The 22143-nt window shown below is 36.7% G+C and overlaps 1 protein-coding gene across 1 annotated transcript in view; it reads right to left on the reverse strand.

Annotated features, from left to right (window-relative positions):
- The window catches only part of LOC133642576 (cadherin-16-like), a 96890-nt gene that overhangs the window by 57211 nt on the left and 17536 nt on the right, over positions 1 to 22143 (reverse strand). Inside the window, 4 exon segments of the mRNA XM_062036850.1 lie at positions 11542 to 11738; positions 16168 to 16326; positions 16786 to 16915; positions 20965 to 21099. Of these exon segments, the coding sequence (XP_061892834.1) occupies positions 11542 to 11738; positions 16168 to 16326; positions 16786 to 16915; positions 20965 to 21099 (621 nt within the window).

Consider the following 22143-nt stretch of genomic DNA (forward strand, 5'->3'; position numbering starts at 1 on the left):
GTGCTATTTTAGGCTTCGTATTGCGCCACACATTTTCAACGGGAGACAGGTCTGGACTACAGGCAGGCCAGTCTAGTACCCGCACTCTTTTACTATGAAGCCACGTTGATGTAGCACGTGACTTGGCATTGTCTTGCTGAAATAAGCAGGGGCGTCCATGGTAACATTGCTTGGATGGCAACATATGTTGCTCCAAAACCTGTATGTACCTTTCAGCATTAATGGTGCCTTCACAGATGTGTAAGTTACCCATGTCTTGGGCACTAATACACCCCAATACCATCACAGATGCTGCTGGCTTTTACACTTTGCGCCTATAACAATCCGGATGGTCCTTTTCCTCTTTGGTCCGGAGGACACGACATCCACAGTTTCCAAAAACAATTTGAAATGTGGACTCGTCAGACCAGAGAACACTTTTCCACTTTGTATCAGTCCATCTTAGATGAGTTCAGGCCCAGCGAAGCCAACGGCGTTTCTGGGTGTTGTTGATAAACGGTTTTCGCCTTGCATAGGAGAGTTTTAACTTGCACTTACAGATGTAGCGACCAACTGTAGTTACTGACAGTGGGTTTCTGAAGTGTTCCTGAGCCCATGTGGTGATATCCTTTACACACTGATGTGGCTTGTTGATGCAGTACAGCCTGAAGGATCGAAGGTCACGGGCTTAGCTGCTTACGTGCAGTGATTTCTCCAGATTCTCTGAACCCTTTGATGATATTACGGAGCGTAGATGGTGAAATCCCTAAATTCCTTGCAATAGCTGGTTAAGAAAGGTTTTTCTTAAACTGTTCAACAATTTGCTCACGCATTTGTTGACAAAGTGGTGACCCTCGCCCCATCCTTGCTTGTGAATGACTGAGCATTTCATGGAATCTACTTTTATACCCAATCATGGCACCCACCTGTTCCCAACTTGCCTGTTCACCTGTGGGATGTTCCAAATAAGTGTTTGATGAGCATTCCTCAACTTTATCAGTATTTATTGCCACCTTTCCCAACTTCTTTGTCACGTGTTGCTGGCATCAAATTCTAAAGTTAATGATTATTTGCCAAAAAAAAAAAATGTTTATCAGTTTGAACATCAAATATGTTGTCTTTGTAGCATATTCAACTGAATATGGGTTGAAAAGGATTTGCAAATCATTGTATTCCATTTATATTTACGTCTAACACAATTTCCCAACTCATATGGAAACGGGGTTTGTAAATAAAAAATTGTAAGGTACCACCCTACCTGGTGTGTGTACGCTTGTACGCTTAAGTTACTGTACGTATCAGAACAATAAGGCAGAAAAGTGGGCACAAATACATAAATAAACACATTCAAAAGTAGAAATAATTTTGAAAAAAAGTAAGTATAAATGTTGCTGTGTTTTCATTAACTCCAGCTGTGTGCGTAAAGAAACGGCTATCAAACAAATGATTCGGTTGTCATGGGTCAATTAGAAGAGCCACTCTAAAGATTCGAATCGTTCGCAAACATCCCATCTCCAGAGGTGGGTAGTAACGCGCTACATTTACTCCGTTACATCTACTTGAGTAACTTTTGGGATAAATTGTACTTCTAAGAGTAGTTTTAATGCAACATACTTTTACTTTTACTTGAGTATATTTATAGAGAAGAAACACTACTTCTACTCCGCTCCATTTATCTACATTCAGCTCGCTACTCGCTACTGATTTTTATCCATCTGTTAATGCACGCTTTGTTTGTTTTGGTTTGTCATACAGACCTTCAAAGTAGGATCTATCGCATGCCTGCGTTTCACCAATCAAATGCAGTCACTGGTGACGTTTGACTCCGTTTCACCAATCAAATGCAGTCACTGGTGACGTTTGACTCCGTTTCACCAATCAAATGCAGTCACTGGTGACGTTTGACGCCATTTCACCAATCAAATGCAGTCACCGGTGACGTTTGACTACGTTTCACCAATCAAATGCAGTCACTGGTGAGGTGTGACGCCGTTTCACCAATCAAATGCAGTCACTGGTGACGTTTGACTCCGTGTCACCAATCAAATGCAGTCACCGGTGACGTTTGACTCCGTTTCACCAATCAAATCCAGGCACTGGTGACGTTTGACTCCGTGTCACCAATCAAATGCAGTCACTGGTGACGTTTGACTCCGTGTCACCAATCAAATGCAGTCACTGGTGACGTTTGACTCCGTTTCACCAATCAAATGCAGTCACTGGTGACGTTTGACTCCGTTTCACCAATCAAATGCAGTCACTGGTGATGTTTGACGCCATTTCACCAATCAAATGCAGTCACCGGTGACGTTTGACTACGTTTCACCAATCAAATGCAGTCACTGGTGAGGTGTGACGCCGTTTCACCAATCAAATGCAGTCACTGGTGACGTTTGACTCCGTGTCACCAATCAAATGCAGTCACCGGTGACGTTTGACTCCGTTTCACCAATCAAATCCAGGCACTGGTGACGTTTGACTCCGTGTCACCAATCAAATGCAGTCACTGGTGACGTTTGACTCCGTGTCACCAATCAAATGCAGTCACTGGTGACGTTTGACTCCGTGTCACCAATCAAATGCAGTCACTGGTGACGTTTGACTCCGTGTCACCAATCAAATGCAGTCACTGGTGACGTTTGACTCCGTGTCACCAATCAAATGCAGTCACCGGTGACGTTTGACTCCGTGTCACCAATCAAATGCAGTCACTGGTGACGTTTGACTCCGTTTCACCAATAAAATGCAGGCACTGGTGACGTTTGACGCCGTTTCACCAATCAAATGCAGTCACCGGTGACGTTTGACTACGTTTCACCAATCAAATGCAGTCACTGGTGACGTTTGACTCCGTGTCACCAATCAAATGCAGTCACTGGTGACGTTTGACGCCGTTTCACCAATCAAATGCAGTCACCGGTGACGTTTGACTACGTTTCACCAATCAAATGCAGTCACTGGTGACGTGTGACGCCGTTTCACCAATCAAATGCAGTCACCGGTGACGTTTGACTCCGTTTCACCAATCAAATGCAGTCACTGGTGAGGTGTGACGCCGTTTCACCAATCAAATGCAGTCACCGGTGACGTTTGACTCCGTTTCACCAATCAAATGCAGTCACTGGTGAGGTGTGACGCCGTGTCACCAATCAAATGCAGTCACCGGTGACGTTTGACTCCGTTTCACCAATCAAATGCAGTCACTGGTGAGGTGTGACGCCGTGTCACCAATCAAATGCAGTCACTGGTGAGGTGTGACGCCGTTTCACCAATCAAATGCAGTCACCGGTGACGTTTGACTCCGTTTCACCAATCAAATGCAGTCACTGGTGAGGTGTGACTCCGTTTCACCAATCAAATGCAGTCACTGGTGACGTTTGACTCCGTTTCACCAATCAAATGCAGTCACTGGTGACGTTTGACTCCGTGTCACCAATCAAATGCAGTCACTGGTGACGTTTGACTCCGTTTCACCAATCAAATGCAGTCACTGGTGACGTTTGACTCCGTTTCACCAATCAAACAGAGCCAGGCGGTCACATGATTAATGACATAAAGTTTCAGCGGCAAACAACAACAAGCTTAAGCTTACATGAACTCAACGTCAAATTTGAGGAAGCACATGGCGGTAAGTAACGTTAGTAGATATTTTGGCTGTCACCGTAGGCTGATGTTAGCTTCCCTGCTATGAATCACTGTCAAATGTACATTGTGTGGGGACATTTACTGCACTGCAGCCTCATAGACAGACAGGCAAAGACACACACACACACACACACACACACACACACACACACACACACACACACACACACACACACACACACACACACACACACACACACACACACACAGTCGCACACACACACACGCATGCATAGAAACACCAATCAGAAGTGCACAGTGTGTTCCCAGGTGCAGCCCACACCTATCAGAGTTTATGGTTTGCGTAAAGGCTAACTTGTTATTTTCCTTTGTAATATCTGCCTACTGAGCCTATGGTGCTGTTAAAGGCCTACTGAAAGCCACTACTACCGACCACGCAGTCTGATAGTTTATATATCAATGATGAAATCTTAACATTGCAACACATGCCAATACGGCCGGGTTAACTTATAAAGTGCAATTTTAAATTTCCCGGCAAACTTCCAGTTGAAAACGTTTCGATATGATGACCTTTGCGCGTGACGTCAACTGTTGAAGTGGAAGTATTCGGAGCCCATTGAATCCAAAACAAAAAGCTCTGTTTTCATCTCAAAATTCCACAGTATTCTGGACATCTGTGTTGGTGAATCTTTTGCAATTTGTTTAATGAACAATGGAGACTGCAAAGAAGAAAGTTGTAGGTGGGATCGGTGTATTAGCGGCGGACTACAGCAACACAACCAGGAGGACTTAGAGATGGATAGCAGACGCGCTAGCCGAACGACCTCACCTTGACTTCCTCCGTCTCCGGGCCGCCGACCGCATCGGTGATCGGGCGAAGTCCTTCGTCGTACCGTCGATCGCTGGAACGAAGGTGAGCACGGGTCGTGATGAGCAGATGAGGGCTGGCGTAGGTGCAGAGCTAATGTTTTTAGCATAGCTCTGTCGAGGTTCCGTAGCTAAGTTAGCTTCAATGGCGTCGTTAGCAACAGCATTGCTAAGCTTCGCCAAGCTGGAAAGCATTAACCGTGTATTTACATGTCCAGAGTTTGGTAGTATTGTTGATCTTCTGTCTATCCTTCCAGTCAGGGGCGTATTTGTTTTGTTTCTATATGCAGTTAAGCTCCATGCTATCACGTTAGCTCAGTAGCTAAAGTGCTTCACCGATGTATTGTCGTGGAGATAAAAGTCACTGTGAATGTCCATTTCGCGTTCTCGACTCTCATTTTCAAGAGGATATAGTATCCGAGGTGGTTTAAAATACAAATCCGTGATCCACAATAGAAAAAGGATAGAGTGTGGAATCCAATGAACCCTTGTACCTAAGTTACGGTCAGAGCGAAAAAAGATACGTCCTGCACTGCACGCCAGTCCTTCACTTTTACGTTCCTCATCCACAAATCTTTCATCCTTGCTCAAATTAATGGGGTAATCGTCGCTTTCTCGGTCTGAATCTCTCTCGCTGCATTGTAAACAATAGGAAAATGTGAGCAGCCCTTCCTCCGGTGACGTCACGCTACTTCCGGTAGGGGCAAGGCTTTTTTTTAATCAGAGACCAAAAGTTGCGAACTTTATGGTCGTTGTTCTATACTAAATCCTTTCAGCAAAAATATGGCAATATCGCAAAATGATCAAGTATGACACATAGAATGGATCTGCTATCCCCGTTTTAATAAAAACAATTCATTTCAGTAGGCCTTTACGTTATTGTGGCTCAATTTGCCTTATTTTTTTTATGTTAATGTATTATTATTGAATATATACTATTGTTTTAGTTGCTTAAGAGATATTCCTGGCTCTGAATTTGCTCATTGCTATTTTTATGTTTTTGTGCATTATTTGTTGCGGTCATCATTAAACGAACAGGTTACTCGTCAGTTACTCAGTACTTGAGTAGTTTTTCCACGACATACTTTTTACTTTCACTCAAGTAAATATTTGCGTGACTACTCCTTACTTTTACTTGAGTAATAATTCTCTAAAGTAACAGTACTCTTACTTGAGTACAATTTCTGGCTACTCTACGCATCTCTACAACAGAGCGAACATATCATTTTGGAGTGTGTGACTGAGACCATTATTTTTGGTCAAAATGACATAAAAAGTGGTGGTCATGATGATTATGCACATGTTGTACAAGAGCCATTAGCTGAAGAAGGTGTTTACAGGCACTATAGTGTAGGTGGGGTGCACCCAGTGAGTACTCCAACACGACGACTACTACATGTGTCATAAGAGCGGTTTGTCCTGCCGCCCACTTCGCAGCGTTTAGGAATCATTCCATGTGGGGGCGAACTGAGGCTTCCCCCCTTGAGCATCACACAATTATTTTCTCTTCTCAAAATTCGGACTGAAAGTGTATTTTTTTTGGACTATTTTAGTTGGAATTGTTTATGTTTCACTACAAGGTTTTGAACACAGGCAGGGTTTGGCCCCCAGTACAATAATAAACACAAGTGAAGTTTTTCCACATCATCCTTAAACCTTATGTGAGACAAGAACCCAGACGTCTTTCCCTTTTCTGTGCGTTTTAGCAGCGAATGTAGTATCTGTTAACATATGATGGCACATGTTTTTTAAAGCGTTGCTTGTCAGCAAACATCCCGATTTTATGTTGCCCAGTAGTTGCTTGGCGGTGACACTTATTAAAGAAGTGAACGTCATGGTTACATCCAGACTAGACGGTGCCACGGCGCTCTAAGATGTGAGAAGGGAGGCCCTTAAGGGCCCGGAATTCCGGGATCTCAGGGGTATCTGGTGCAAATAAACATCAAACCTTTTAGAACTGAGGACCGCACACTGAAAAATCAAAGCATGCGGGGGACATTTTGAATTTCTTTCATTCTCAAAACCATTACATCCATCCATCCATTTTCTACCGCTTGTCCCTTCAGTATATAGATTTTTTTTTTACTTTCAGGACTCCACTCAATTTTGGTCCCAGGGACACGGAGGGGTGTCAGTCATTAGCATGTTAAAAATAAGTATATATATATATATATATATATATATATATATATATATATATATATATATATATATATATATATATATATATATATATATATATATATATATATATATATATATATATATATATATATATATATATATATATATATATATATATATTATATATATATATTATATGTATATATATATATATATATATTATATATATATACATATATTATATATATATACATATATTATATATATATATATATATATATATATATATATATATATATATATATATATATATATACATACATATATATATATACATATATATATACATTATATATATATATTATATGTATATATATATTATATGTATATATATATATATTATATATATATACATATATATATATGTATATATATATATATATATATATATATATATATATATATATATATATATATATATATATATATATATATATATATATATATATATATATATATATATATATATATATATATATATAGTCAAGGTTTCTGTGGTTTATCCGTTATACAGTGCTCAATACCGGGGTGAGCGAAATATACACAAGAGGCTATATCATCCTTACAAGCCTGTTTCGCAGGTTTCCTTGCTTTACAAGCAGGGAAACCTGCGAAACAGGCTTGTAGGGATGAAATAGCCTCTGTGTTTTTTCCTGACCTAACATATATATACATATATATATATATATATATATATATATATATATATATATATATATATATATATATATATATATATATATATATATATATATATATATATATATATATATATATATATATATATATATATATATATATATATATATATATATATAAATATATGTCTTAATTGGATTATCCAAAAAAAAAAAAAAAAAAATTGTGCTCGATACCGTGGTAGAGCGTAATATGTATGTGTGGGAAAAAATCACAAGACTATTTCATCTCTACAGGCCTGTTTCATGAGGGTTTCCTCAATCATCAGGAGATTGAGGAAACCCTCATGAAACAGGCCTGTAGAGATGAAATAGTCTTGTGATTTTTTCCCACACACATATATATATATATATATATATATATATATATATATATATATATATATATATATATATATATATATATATATATATATATATATATATATATATATATATATATATATATATATATATATATTAAAGGCTTTAATCTCTATATCAACTTCCGATCTGTCAATATAAATACATTTTACTTTCATTTTTTTTAAATGTCTTATTTACCTTTTGTTAAAGAAAACCCTGTTTTGTATGGCAAAAACACAAAATAATCACACTTAATTTACAATAATTTACACTTTGCATCAGTCCATCTTAGATGGGCTTCGGGCCCAGCGAAGGCGCCGTTTCTGGGTGTTGTTGATAAATGGCTTTGGCTTTGCATAGTAGAGTTTTACCTTGCACTTACAGATGTAGCAACAAACTGTAGTTACTGACAGTGAAGTGTTCCTGAGCCCATGTGGTGATATCCTTTACACACTGATGTCGCTTTTTGATGCAGTACCGCCTGACGGATCGAAGGTCACGGGCATGCTGCTTATGTGCAGTGATTTCTCCAGACTCTCTGAACCTTTTGATGATATTACGGACCGTAGATGGTGAAATCTCTAAATTTTTTTGCAATAGCTCGTTGAGAAATGTTGTTCTTTAAAATGTTCGACAATTTGTTGACAAAGTGGTGACCCTCGCCCCGTCCTTGTTTGTGAATGACTGAGCATTTCATTGGAAGCTGCTTTTATACCCAATCATGGCACCCGCCTGTTCCCAATTATCCTCTACACCTGTGGGATGTTCCAAATAAGTGTTTGACGAGCATTCCTCAACTTCCTCAGTCTCTTTTGCCACTTGTGCCAGCTTTTTTTTAAACATGTTGCAGGCGTCAAATTCCAAATGAGCTAATATTTGCAAAAAAAATAACAAGCTTTTCCAGTTCGAACGTTAAGTATCTTGTCTTTGCAGTCTATTCAATTGAATAAAGGTTGAAAAGGTTTTGCAAATCATTATATTCCGTTTTTATTTACGATTAATACAACGTGACAACTTCACTGGTTTTGGGTTTTGTAAAATATACTGCATAATATAGTCACAACATTGAAAACACAACTGTATTTACATGGAGTACATACAGTATGTACTAATACCACTAATGACTGTTATTCATTTAACCTGAACTAGATATTTGCAATATTTTCCCACTGTGGAAATGAAAAGTGCCTCCACTCTTGTGAATCCACACATGTTCAGTGGGTGGATGGGGCTGTTATAATAGCAGAGATGAGAGGCGGAGGGCGAGTGTGTGGGAGGAGAGTGAAAGCAGGAGGTGGATGGGAGTTATTGTCATGTACTGTACCTACAGGGTCCACTGACAAGCTCCTTTTTTTTTTTTTTTTTTTTTTTTTTACAGTTTTCGCCAATTCTCACAAGTGCAACACAATCTATCGGGCAGGGGAGCCCAAACTTTTTCCACTTAGGACCTCAGACTGACAAATCTGACAAATGCTGGGGCCGTTTTGGTAGTTTTTGCCTTTAAAACCAGTAAAATACTTTTTCACATTTTGTTATGTTACAGCCTTATTCCAAAATCCAATAAATTAATTTTTGGCTTAAAAAATTTCCACACAATTACCCATATAGACAATGTGAAAACATTTATTTATTTATTTTTTAGAATTTTTTGCAAACAAAATACATTAAAAAAGAAACCAGACTGTGCATGGCAGAGCACAACAGCCTTATTCTAAACTGGAATAAATAAATACAATTTTCCCTCAAAATTCTACACACAATACCCCGTAATGACTAACAATCCTGTCTCGGAGGTCTACAGACAATTCCTAATATTAGCATGCTAATGGGTAGCATTTATCAAGTAACAAAATGTTTCATGCCGAGGTATAAATCTGCAAAATTTGCAGATGTTTTATACTATAAAAGGCAATTTCGATAGAAACGGATATGCTAAAATATAGCATGTTAGCCAGATAGCATGCTAACAGTACTGTGCTAACATGCTTAGTGGCATACCAAAACATATGACACTAAGATGCTATGCTATGCTAAAATGCTAACTGTAGCATGCGTCAAGCAAAAAAATATATTACTCTGCGATGTATAACTGAAAAATTTGTTGAAAATGGTGACATTAGCATACATTGGGTACCAAAATATAACTCTAGTGTACATAGGCGCCGATCCCGTGGGTGCTCGGGCCCGGAAGCATCAATGCCGAGCACCCACGTAGGGTCGATGCCAACTTTCACTCTTTAAAATAATTTTTGAAAAATCAATCTTGTTGTAGTTAATGTTGTGGTGAGTTTGCTAGCCTACTAATGTTAGCATGCTAATGGGTAGCATTCATCAAGTAACACAATGTTTGATGCTGAGGTATGAATCTGCAAAATTTGCAGATGTTTTATACCATAAAAGGCAATTTCGATAGAAACGGAAATGCTAAAATATAGCATGTTAGCCAGATAGCGGCAAGTAAAAAAAAAAGGGCAAAATGGGCTAAAAAAAAAACAACAACTAGCAATGCTAACAGTACTATGCTAACATGCTTAGTGGCATACCAAAACATATTACACTAAGGTGCTAAGCTCTGCTAAAATGCTAACTGTAGCATGCATCAAGCAAAAAAAAAACATTACTTTGCGATGTATAACTGAAAAAATTGTTGAAAATGGTAATATTAGCATACATCTGCTACAAAAATAAATGAAATTTGGTTTAAAAATAAAAAAAGGTAGCCTACTTATGTTAGTATGCTAATGAGTAGCACTCATCAAGTAACAAAATGTTTGATGCTGAGGTATAAACCGTCAAATTTTTTGTTTAAAAAAAAAAAACTTTTTTTTTAAGAACTATTAAAGGCAATTTTGATAGAAATGTCGTGTGAATGCTGAAGAGCCAGAGCCAAACTGAAATTTTAAAAGATAGCATACTAGCCAGATAACGCCAAGTAAAAAAAGGAGCAAAATAAGCTAAAAAAAAAAGCTACTATGCTAACATGCTAACAATAGCATTAGTGACATACCAAAATATATGACACTGAGGTGCATACTTGCTAAATTAGCTATAAAAAAAAAAAAAGAAGCTAGCATGTTATGCTAAAATGCTAACTGTAGCATGCGTCAAGCAAAAAAAAATATATGAAAAAAATTATATATATGGTAACACTAGCATACATCTGGTACCAAAATAACTAAAATTTGGTTTAAAAAAAATCTAGCCTACTTATGTTGGCATGCTAATGGGTAGCATTCATCAAGTAACAAAATGTTTAAATGCTGAGGTATAAACCTGCAAAATTTGCACACACAAAAAAAAAGTGCTATCACGCTAATGTTAGCCATTCGCGGCTGTAATGGCTTATGGGATATCTACAAAGTACGTGTAGTCAAGAATGAGCATCAGTATAGTGCTTAAGTTCAAAGATCCAACGGCAAAGCGTAATCCTCATGTTAAATACAAGCACCGTAAGAAAATATTGAAAGTGGAATATGATCAGTGTGGCAATATGATACAATGTGATACAATATGATGACAATAACATGTGAAATACCCCTCAGAGCGAGGGTGGGGCAAGTGAGTGATAATGGGAGTTAAAGTGACTCAGTCAGGATGCAGCCTGAAAGGATCCATGGCGTTTGAACAGCATCAATAATTCACCACTCGGTCATTTAGGAGGACCCGAGGGGCCCTAAAAACAGCAACGGGCAACGTGATGCCACTTTGCTGCGTGCAGGTTATTGACACTTTGTTTCCCTGTAACACAATATCACACACGGATCGCCATAAACGCTCCGCTCTGAAGTACTCGGACCACTTTCTGATCAAATCAGCAAGGTAAGACTAGCCCAAGTTTGTTCCCAGTCTTCAGGAGTCTCACCTGGGAGATGGGGATGGGATAGGGTCCCGGGAGGTTCTCCTGCAGTCGGACGGGATCGGGCGATGCCCAGGTGTTCCCGGTCACCTCCACGATAACGATGCCGGTGGCGAAGAAGGCGTTGGACTTCCCCGCCATGTCCTTCACCATCACTGACAGTTTGTATCTGCCGCACATCTCGGGGTCCAGTGTGGAGGCTCCTGTAGTTTGCAGAGTAGGAAAAATGAGCTGCAACTTTGCTGTTCTAAATGTGTCCACTGGATGTCGCTATAGCAGTTCAAGTGGAACTCAAGTCACACGTGACACTGTTTTAAAGATGACATGTAAGCGCCCTGTGGATTGGTGCAAGCCAGCAGCTGCTCCTGTTGTGGCTGGCAGCAGATGGCGGCAGACTGATGCTAACTAACCCATTTTTATTGTAAATTATCCCACTCAACAGATAAAATAACAAAACAGTGAGATGCCAAGACTTAAGTCAACATGACCATCATCTTTGTAATTAGAGTTCCGTGCAGCAATTGCAGTTGATTGAAGGCACAATGCGCACCCTGAGCTCCATTGTAAAATTGTGTTTTTACATTTGTTGTTGGTTAGTTTTATGTTGTGCTTAAATCTACCATGTTCACATTGGTTAGAGTCATGGTCATGGTGTCATTTTGATGATTGTTTTGTTTATATTATCCATCCATTTTCTACCGCTTGTCCCTTTCGGGGTCGCGGGGGGTGCTGCAGCCTATCTCAGCTGCATTCGGCCGGAAGGCGGGGTACACCCTGGATAAGTCGCCACCTCATCACAGGGCCAACACAGATAGACAGACAACATTCACACTCACATTCACACACTAGGGCTAATTTTAGTGTTGCCAATCAACCTATCCCCAGGTGCATGTTTTTTGGAGGTGGGAGGAAGCCGGAGTACCCGGAGGGAACCCACGCAGTCACGTCATGCAAACTCCACACAGAAAGATCCCGAGTCCGGGATTGAACTCAGGACCTTTGTATTGTGAGGCACATGCACAAACCCCTGTGACACCGTGCTGCCCTTGTTTATATTACGAGTGTAATATTTGAATGATGATAAATGAATGTGTTGTGGCAGTTGCGGATGTCGCCAATGCAGCGATTTGAGGAAACACTTCCTCACCATCAATGTCATTGCTGGTGAACCGCCAAATGAGAATACTAAACAGGAAGTGCTTAAAGTTTAACGGCTTTGTAAATATACTGAGACAAAGTCCAAGTTCATTGTGTTCTTCGTGAAACTGCACCAATTTTTTTCCCCCGGAATTTTCCACCAACTTGAAGTGTTTTGCCAAGAGGATTATTTGTAATGTGTATGTTTTCAAAATGTGATTTCTGTTTTGGCCAGAGTAAAACAAAGAAAACAATCTAAAATTGTCTTTATTTTTAAATTATTATGCCATGATTTTACCATTTATGGATTTTTCTGCATGAGCTAAAATGAGTTTGACAACCCTGCTCTAGATAGTCAAGTTTGACTCTCTCCAGCACTCCACCAGAACCAAATCCAACCCTAGCTGGACCGTTCGAGGACTTTACTAAACTATCCTATCCCTACTGTGTTTATTTGACTTATTTGCTAGATATCTCGAGATGTACTTTGTAATATGTATATGTATTTTGCTATGGAGGTTTTTTACTACTCCAGACTGGGCTGGTCTAGATTGTATTTTTTTACTCATCCTTCCCCAGCGTTTACCTTTTTCCCATCTTTTACGAGGCGCCTTGTGGCGACCCATCAGCGTTCCTGTTCTGTAACCCTGTACACCAGGGGTGTCCAAACTTTTTCCACTGAGGGCCGCACATGGAAAAATTTAAGCATGCGGGGGCCAATTTGATATTTTTCATTTTCAAACCATAACAAAATATATGGATTTTTTTTTTTTTTTTAACCTTTAGGGCTCCCGGGGACCATAAAGGGTCTCAGTCATTAAAACGTTAAAAGTAAGTCAAATTATTATTATTTATATATTTTATTATTACATTATTTAACGCTTACAGTAAATCTCTATATCAACTTCAGGTAGATGAAAAGTAAAAAATAAAAAAAAAAGTTTTATGCCTTTTCTGTCAAAGACAACTTTGTTTTTTATAGTAAAACTGGAACTATGCAGTATTTAGTAATTAGAGCTCTACAAGATCAATAATGCAGGACACCTTTGTCTTTATTTATTTAATATTTTTGAGAAATCAGTGAAAATATTAATAAAATCCCACTAAATATGTTTGGGATCCAAAAGGTCCCCCACTCATAAAGTGATATATTTTTATTCGATTTTTGTGACTTTCAACACTTAAGTTACGAGATCAACTTCAGATATATCTGTCGGTTTTACGTAGGAACTAATATTTTGTTTGTTTTTATGCTCTTTTGTCAAAGAAATCTTTGATGTTTTTACATGGCAACCACACAATATATGCAATATTTTTTCCACATAAAACATTTTAAAGTGACATTTTTGAAGTAATTGGAGCCTTGAATAGGTCAATAATTTATTATAACATAGATTGTTTGTCTTTTTTTTTTTTGGAGCAATGGCAAAAAAAAGAAACATAAATATATATATATATATATATATATATATATATATATATATATATATATATATATATATATATATATATATATATATATATATATATATATATATATATATATATATATATATATATATATATATATATATATATATATATATATATATATATATATATATATATATTTATATATATATAAACCCCGTTTCCATATGAGTTGGGAAATTGTGTTAGATGTAAATATAAACGGAATACAATGATTTGCAAATCCTTTTCAACCCATATTCATATATGAAGCCATGTTGATGTAACACGTGGCTTGGCATTGTCTTGCTGAAATAAGCAGGGGCGTCCATGGGAACGTTGCTTGGATGGCAACATATGTTGCTCCAAAACCTGTATGTACCTTTCAGCATTAATGGCGCCTTCACAGATGTGTAAGTTACCCATGTCTTGGGCACTAATACACCCCCATACCATCACAGATGCTGGCTTTTCAACTTTGCGCCTAGAACAATCCGGATGGTTCTTTTCCTCTTTGGTCCGGAGGACACGACGTCCACAGTTTCCAAAAACAATTTGAAATGTGGACTCGTCAGACCACAGAACGCTTTTCCACTTTGTATCAGTCCATCTTAGATGAGCTCAGGCCCAGCGAAGCCGACGGCGTTTCTGGGTGTTGTTGATCAACGGTTTTCGCTTTGCATAGGAGAGTTTTAACTTGCATTTACAGATGTAGCGACCAACTGTAGTTACTGATAGTGGGTTTCTGAAGTGTTCCTGAGCCCATGTGGTGATATCCTTTACACACTAATGTCGCTTTTTGATGCAGTACAGCCTGAGGGATCGAAGGTCACGGGCTTAGCTGCTTACGTGCAGTGATTTCTCCAGATTCTCTGAACCCTTTGATGATATTACGGACCGTAGATGGTGAAATCCCTAAATGCCTTGCAATAGCTGGTTGAGAAACGTTTTTCTTAAACTGTTCAACAATTTGCTCACGCATTTGTTGACAAAGTAGTGACCCTCGCCCCATCCTTGTTTGTGAATGACTGAGCATTTCATGGAATCTACTTTTATACCCAATCATGGCACCCACCTGTTCCCAATTTGCCTGTTCACCTGTGGGATGTTCCAAATAAGTGTTTGATGAGCATTCCTCAACTTTATCAGTATTTATTGCCACCTTTCCCAACTTCTTTGTCACGTGTTGCTGGCATCAAATTCTAAAGTTAATGATTATTTGCCAAAAAAAAAATGTTTATCAGTTTGAACATCAAATATGTTGTCTTTGTAGCATATTCAACTGAATATGCGTTGAAAATGATTTGCAAATCATTGTATTCCATTTATATTTACATCTAACACAATCTCCCAACTCATATGGAAACGGGGTTTGTGTGTGTGTATATATATATATATATATATATATACATATATATATATATATATATATATATATATATATATATATATATATATATATATATATATATATATATATATATATATATATATATATATATATATATATATATATGTGTGTATGTATATATATATATATATATATATATATATATATATATATATATATATATATATATATATATATATATATATATATATGTGTGTATGTATATATATATATATATATATATATATATATATATATATATATATATATATGTATATATATATATATATATACATATATATATATATATATATATATATATATATATATATATGTATATATATATATATATATATATATATATATATATATATATATATATATATATATATATATATATATATATATATATGTATACAAATATATATATACAGGTATATATATATATATATATATATATATATATATATATATATATATATATATATATATATATATATATATATATATATATATATATATATATATATATATATATGTGTATACAAATATATATATATATATATATATATATATATATATATATATATATATATATATATATATATATGTATACAAACGTTTGTAGTTCCTGGCAGGGACAACAAAGGACTCACCGTCCTCTGTGAGGGAAACCTCTCCCGTGACGGAGTCAATGAAGAACATCTGAGGGGAGGGGATCCTGGGGGTCTGCTCCATCAGGCGGAATCGTAGCTCGGCGTGGGCGGTCTTGCGGTCATCGCGGTCCAGCGCCTCCACCTGCATGAAGGGTATCCCTGAGGGACACATGTGGCGTGAGTGCAATAGATTGATTTTCACCAGCCTCTCTAACCTTTTCAGCACGAACCTCAGACATGGCTTAACCTTCTACATTGTTATATAATATGAGATTACATCTATTTATAAAGTAATAACACCAATTTAGTGGGACTGTACTTTCCCTTGTAAAAGTCTCTGGAGTCTGATTGAAAATGAAGCACCAGAACCAACGGGTGGATCTTACCTGCTTTGTATGGCACATTATGACAGCTTATGCTACTTAAAAGTGAAATTAAGCATTGACTCGCACTACACTACTTGGCCGGAAGGATATGCTCCTTCTAGTTGAAGTATATCTTTAATGAATCAGGCACATCCTGCACTTCACACCTAAATCAGGCATTTGAAGTAACATATTATTACGTAAATTAGACCGGGTTTGTTTTTTTACCGTGAGCCTTGTGCGGCTCGCTTACCTTTGAGAAGGCCGAGCTGCACGCTGCCTCGCATGCTTTCCTGAATGAAAGTGGGCACGTTGTCGTTCTTGTCTATGACGCACACTTCGACCGTGAAGCTCTGGAGTTGCCCTGATGCTCTGAAAGAAACCTTGTGAGACATGCACACTTATCAGGGTAACCATTACTGAAAGGTTTTAAAGCTACAGCCTTGTAAACAAGGTCAGGAATTCATGTTCTTTGTAGAAATTATACCAACTGCTTGTTTTTCGCATGGATGAAGCACCAATAGGCATATTTTCACAGTATTATTCAGTGCATTATTCTAATTAAGTGGTAGGTTGTTTTTTTTGTATTCGCATTGCTCAACATTCATATGAAATTTTAAATGATCTAACAGCAAAACATCGCCTTTTTATAGGGATGAGTTCTACCACATTATTTTGTTCTAAGGCAGTCTAAACAAAGCGAGGTGACGACACACTCAAAAATGTTGGGTTGAAAAAATAACCCAATTTTAACCCGACGGCTGGTTCAGAAAAGGACAAACCCCTTATTTGGGTTATTTTAACTCAACTTTTTGGGTTAATTTTTTCAACCCAACTTTTGCGCTGAATTATTTAACCAAAAAGTTGAGTTATGCTAACTCAATGTTGGTTGATTCATAACCCAACTATTGGGTTGAATTCATTCATCACAAAAGCTGAGTTATGCTCACGACAATGTTGTGTTATTCCAAACCAAACTATTGGGTTGAATTCATTCATCACAAAAGCTGAGTTATGCTCACTACAATGTTGTGTTATTCCAAACCAAAATATTGGGTTGAATTATTTAACCCAAAAGTTGAGTTATGCTAACTCAATGTTGGTTGATTCATAACCCAACTATTGGGTTGAATCCGTTCAACCCAAAAGATGAGTTATGCTTACTACAATGTTGTGTTATTCCACACCAAAATATTGGGTTGAATTATTTAACCCAAAAGTTGAGTTATGCTAACTCAATGTTGGTTGATTCATAACCCAACTATTGGGTTGAATGAATACAACACAAAAGCTGAGTTATGCTCACTACAATGTTGGGCTATTCCCAACCAAACTATTGGGTTGAATTATTTAACCCAAAAGTTGAGTTATGCTAACTCAATGTTGGTTGATTCATAACCCAACTATTGGGTTGAATCCGTTCAACCCAAAAGATGAGTTATGCTTACTACAATGTTTTGTTATTCCAAACCAAAATATTGGGTTGAATTACTTAACCCAAAAGTTGAGTTATGCTAACTCAATGTTGGTTGATTCATAACCCAACTATTGGGTTGAATGAATTCAACACAAAAGCTGAGTTATGCTCACTACAATGTTGGGCTATTCCCAACCAAACTATTGGGTTGAATTATTTACCCAAAAGTTGAGTTATGCTAACTCAATGTTGGTTGATTGATAACCCAAATATTGGGTTGAATTCATTCAACACAAAAGCTGAGTTATGCTCAATACAATGTTGTGTTATTCCAAACCAAACTATTGGGTTGAATTATTTAACCCAAAAGTTGAGTTATGCTAACTCAATGTTGGTTGATACATAACCCAATGTTGGGTTGAATTTATTGAACCCAAAAGCTGAGTTATGCTAACTCAATGTTGGTTGATTCATAACCCAACTATTGGGTTGAATCCGTTCAACCCAAAAGATGAGTTATGCTTATTACAATGTTGTGTTATTCCAAACCAAACTATTGGGTTGAATTATTTAACCCAAAAGTTGAGTTATGCTAACTCAATGTTGGTTGACTCATAACCCAACTATTGGGTTGAATTCATTCATCACAAAAGCTGAGTTATGCTCACGACAATGTTGTGTTATTCCAAACCAAACTATTGGGTTGAATTATTTAACCCAAAAGTTGAGTTATGCTAACTCAATGTTGGTTGATTCATAACCCAACTATTGGGTTGAATCCGTTCAACCCAAAAGATGAGTTATGCTTACTACAATGTTGTGTTATTCCAAACCAAAATATTGGGTTGAATTATTTAACCCAAAAGTTGTGTTATGCTAACTCAATGTTGGTTGATTCATAACCCAACTATTGGGTTGAATGAATTCAACACAAAAGCTGAGTTATGCTCACTACAATGTTGGGCTATTCCCAACCAAACTATTGGGTTGAATTATTTACCCAAAAGTTGAGTTATGCTAACTCAATGTTGGTTGATTGATAACCCAAATATTGGGTTGAATTCATTCAACACAAAAGCTGAGTTATGCTCAATACAATGTTGTGTTATTCCAAACCAAACTATTGGGTTGAATTATTTAACCCAAAAGTTGAGTTATGCTAACTCAATGTTGGTTGATACATAACCCAATGTTGGGTTGAATTTATTGAACCCAAAAGCTGAGTTATGCTCACTACAATGTTCTGTTATTCCAAACCAAAATATTTGGTTGAATTATCTAACCCAGGGGTGTCAAACGTAAGGCCCGTGGGCCGGATCAGGCCCGTGAACAGGTTTTATCCGGCCCGCGGGATGAGTTTACTAAGTATAAAAATGAGCCGAAATTTTTGAATGAAAGAAACTGCTGTTTTAATTGTGTCCACTAGATGTCACAATAGCAATTATTTGTGTCTTTCTAGATTATGCTACATATGTAAAAAAAAATAAAAAATATACCACACGATGTAAGCAAACTACATAAATAACATCCTGTAATTTGATTTTTATATTATTTTTTTAATAATAATAATAATAGATTTTATTTGTAAAAAGCACTTTACATTGAGTAAACAACCTCAAAGTGCTACAGTGTATTAAAAAAATAAAATAAAATAAATAAATAAATTAGAAAAAATAAAAAGATAATAAAAAATAAATAAAAACTAGAACAGCCAAATAGCTAAAACTAGTATGCATGTATCTAAAAAAAAAAAAAAAAAAAAGGCTTTTTTAAAAAGAAGGGTTTTTAAGCCTTTTTTAAAAGCATCCACAGTCTGTGGTGCCCTCAGGTGGTAAGGGAGAGCATCCACAGACTGGGAGCAGCGGAGCAGAAAGCCCGGTCTCCCATTGTTCACTGAAGTTGTCTTTATTTTTAAGTTATCCTGCCGTGATTTTACCGGTCCGGCCCACTTGGGAGTACATTTTTCTCCATGTGGCCCCCCATCTAAAATGAGTTTGACACCCCTGATCTAACCCAAAAGTTGAGTTATGCTAACTCAATGTTGGTTGATTCATAACCCAACTATTGGGTTGAATTCATTCAACACAAAAGCTGAGTTATGCTCACTACAATGTTGGGTTATTCCCAACCAAAATATTGGGTTGAATTATTTAACCCAAAAGTTGAGTTATGCTAACTCAATGTTGGTTGATTCATAACCCAATGTTATGAAATGTGAGTTATGATCACTAAAATGTTGGGTTATTCCAAACCCAACTACTGAGTTGCTCAATTTAGCGCTCCTTAACCCAATAGTTAGTTAAAAATTATAAATTTTACCGCTGGTTTGTCCTCCTCCTTCCCAACTACTGATCAAAATGATTTGTATTCCATTAAAATATACTCAAAAGCAAGATATGAGTGACTTTTTTTTTTACAAGAATTGCCATGTACGGTCATCGTAGTTCTATACAGCGTGCTCAAATATTTTAATGTGTGATTGTAAAAAATGTTAATGAGATTAATCCTTAATAAATTTCCCTTCAAGAAAAAAGTACCTTTTTAATAAAAATTTTAAAAAAAATTTTACCCAAAAATGCGTTACTCATTGAAAAACACCCCGAACATGGTTCATAGTTTTGAAAACACAGACCTTGAGTTAAAATAACACTCTTACTACCCAAAAAATGGATTGCTCTTCATAAAAATAACTCCAAAATTCAACCCAACACCCGCAACTCATACATTGGGTTATCAAAATAACCAATCATTTTTTTTTGGATGTAGAATTGAAGATACTCTCACTCTTTCCAACACAATTATAATTTCAGAGAATAATGTGTATATGTGTGTGTGTGAGCGTTTCTTCAAGCAAAACCAAGGACAACTCTGTAATGCATGCAACACAGTACCCTGCGTTCAACACTAAGGGAAAATGTGATTTCACGTTGGAATACCTTTTTTTTTTTTCAATGCTATTGCACAGCAAGCTATCGATTGAGTTGACGACCTGCTGCACAATGCATGCAAGCATACCTGCAGAGAGTAAGATGGCTGCTTCTCCCGGTCCAGTGGTTTCAGGGCATAAAGGAACTGGCTGTCCACTCCAAAAATACCTTCACCGTCCCCCGTCACCACTAAGTCGCTGTAATTGCCTGTCAGGCTGTGGAGCTGCGGAAAACACGCGAGTTTAAAAAGCGAAACAGGTATTTATATTATAATTAGAAGACGTGTCTGGACTAATTCACCTTTTCATGAGATGGTGTTAAATTAAGCAGAAAGCCAATCAGATGTGAGTTATACTTTATGTTGAAGTATGATGCAAAACCTGCTTTTTCTTGCCTGTCGGCATCAGTTTTTGTGTATTTGGGATCCAAACGAGTGCCGAGAATGTGAATTCAACCCATGAGAAGATATTGGAAATACAATTTTGCCTCGTTCCAAACAAGCCGTTTGAGATTGGACCCGACTCGTGATGTTTATCAACCTGTCACCATGTTGAAAAATTGCAACAACCTATTTTCCCCTGACTAAAATAGGGCGATAACGAATCAAAACAAATGCATGTTTATACTTATATAGAATAGAATATATAATATTTATACTATTATATATATATTATATATACTATTATATATGTATATATGTATTCATTATTATATATAAATGATTATGTATACAGTATATATATATATATATATATATATATATATATATATATATATATATATATATATATATATATATATATATATATATATATATATATATATATATATATATATATATATATATATACACTACCGTTCAAAAGTTTGGGGTCACATTGAAATGTCCTTATTTTTGAAGGAAAAGCACTGTACTTTTCAATGAAGATAACTTTAAACTAGTCTTAACTTTAAAGAAATACACTCTATACATTGCTAATGTGGTAAATGACTATTCTAGCTGCAAATGTCTGGTTTTTGGTGCAATATCTACATAGGTGTATAGAGGCCCATTTCCAGCAACTATCACTCCAGTGTTCTAATGGTACAATGTGTTTGCTCATTGGCTCAGAAGGCTAATTGATGATTAGAAAACCCTTGTGCAATCATGTTCATACATCTGAAAACACTTTAGCTCGTTACAGAAGCTACAAAACTGACCTTCCTTTGAGCAGATTGAGTTTCTGGAGCATCACATTTGTGGGGTCAATTAAACGCTCAAAATGGC

The sequence above is a fragment of the Entelurus aequoreus genome, linkage group LG02, assembly GCF_033978785.1.
Source record: "Entelurus aequoreus isolate RoL-2023_Sb linkage group LG02, RoL_Eaeq_v1.1, whole genome shotgun sequence".
In the NCBI taxonomy this organism is placed as follows: Eukaryota; Metazoa; Chordata; class Actinopteri; order Syngnathiformes; family Syngnathidae; genus Entelurus; species Entelurus aequoreus.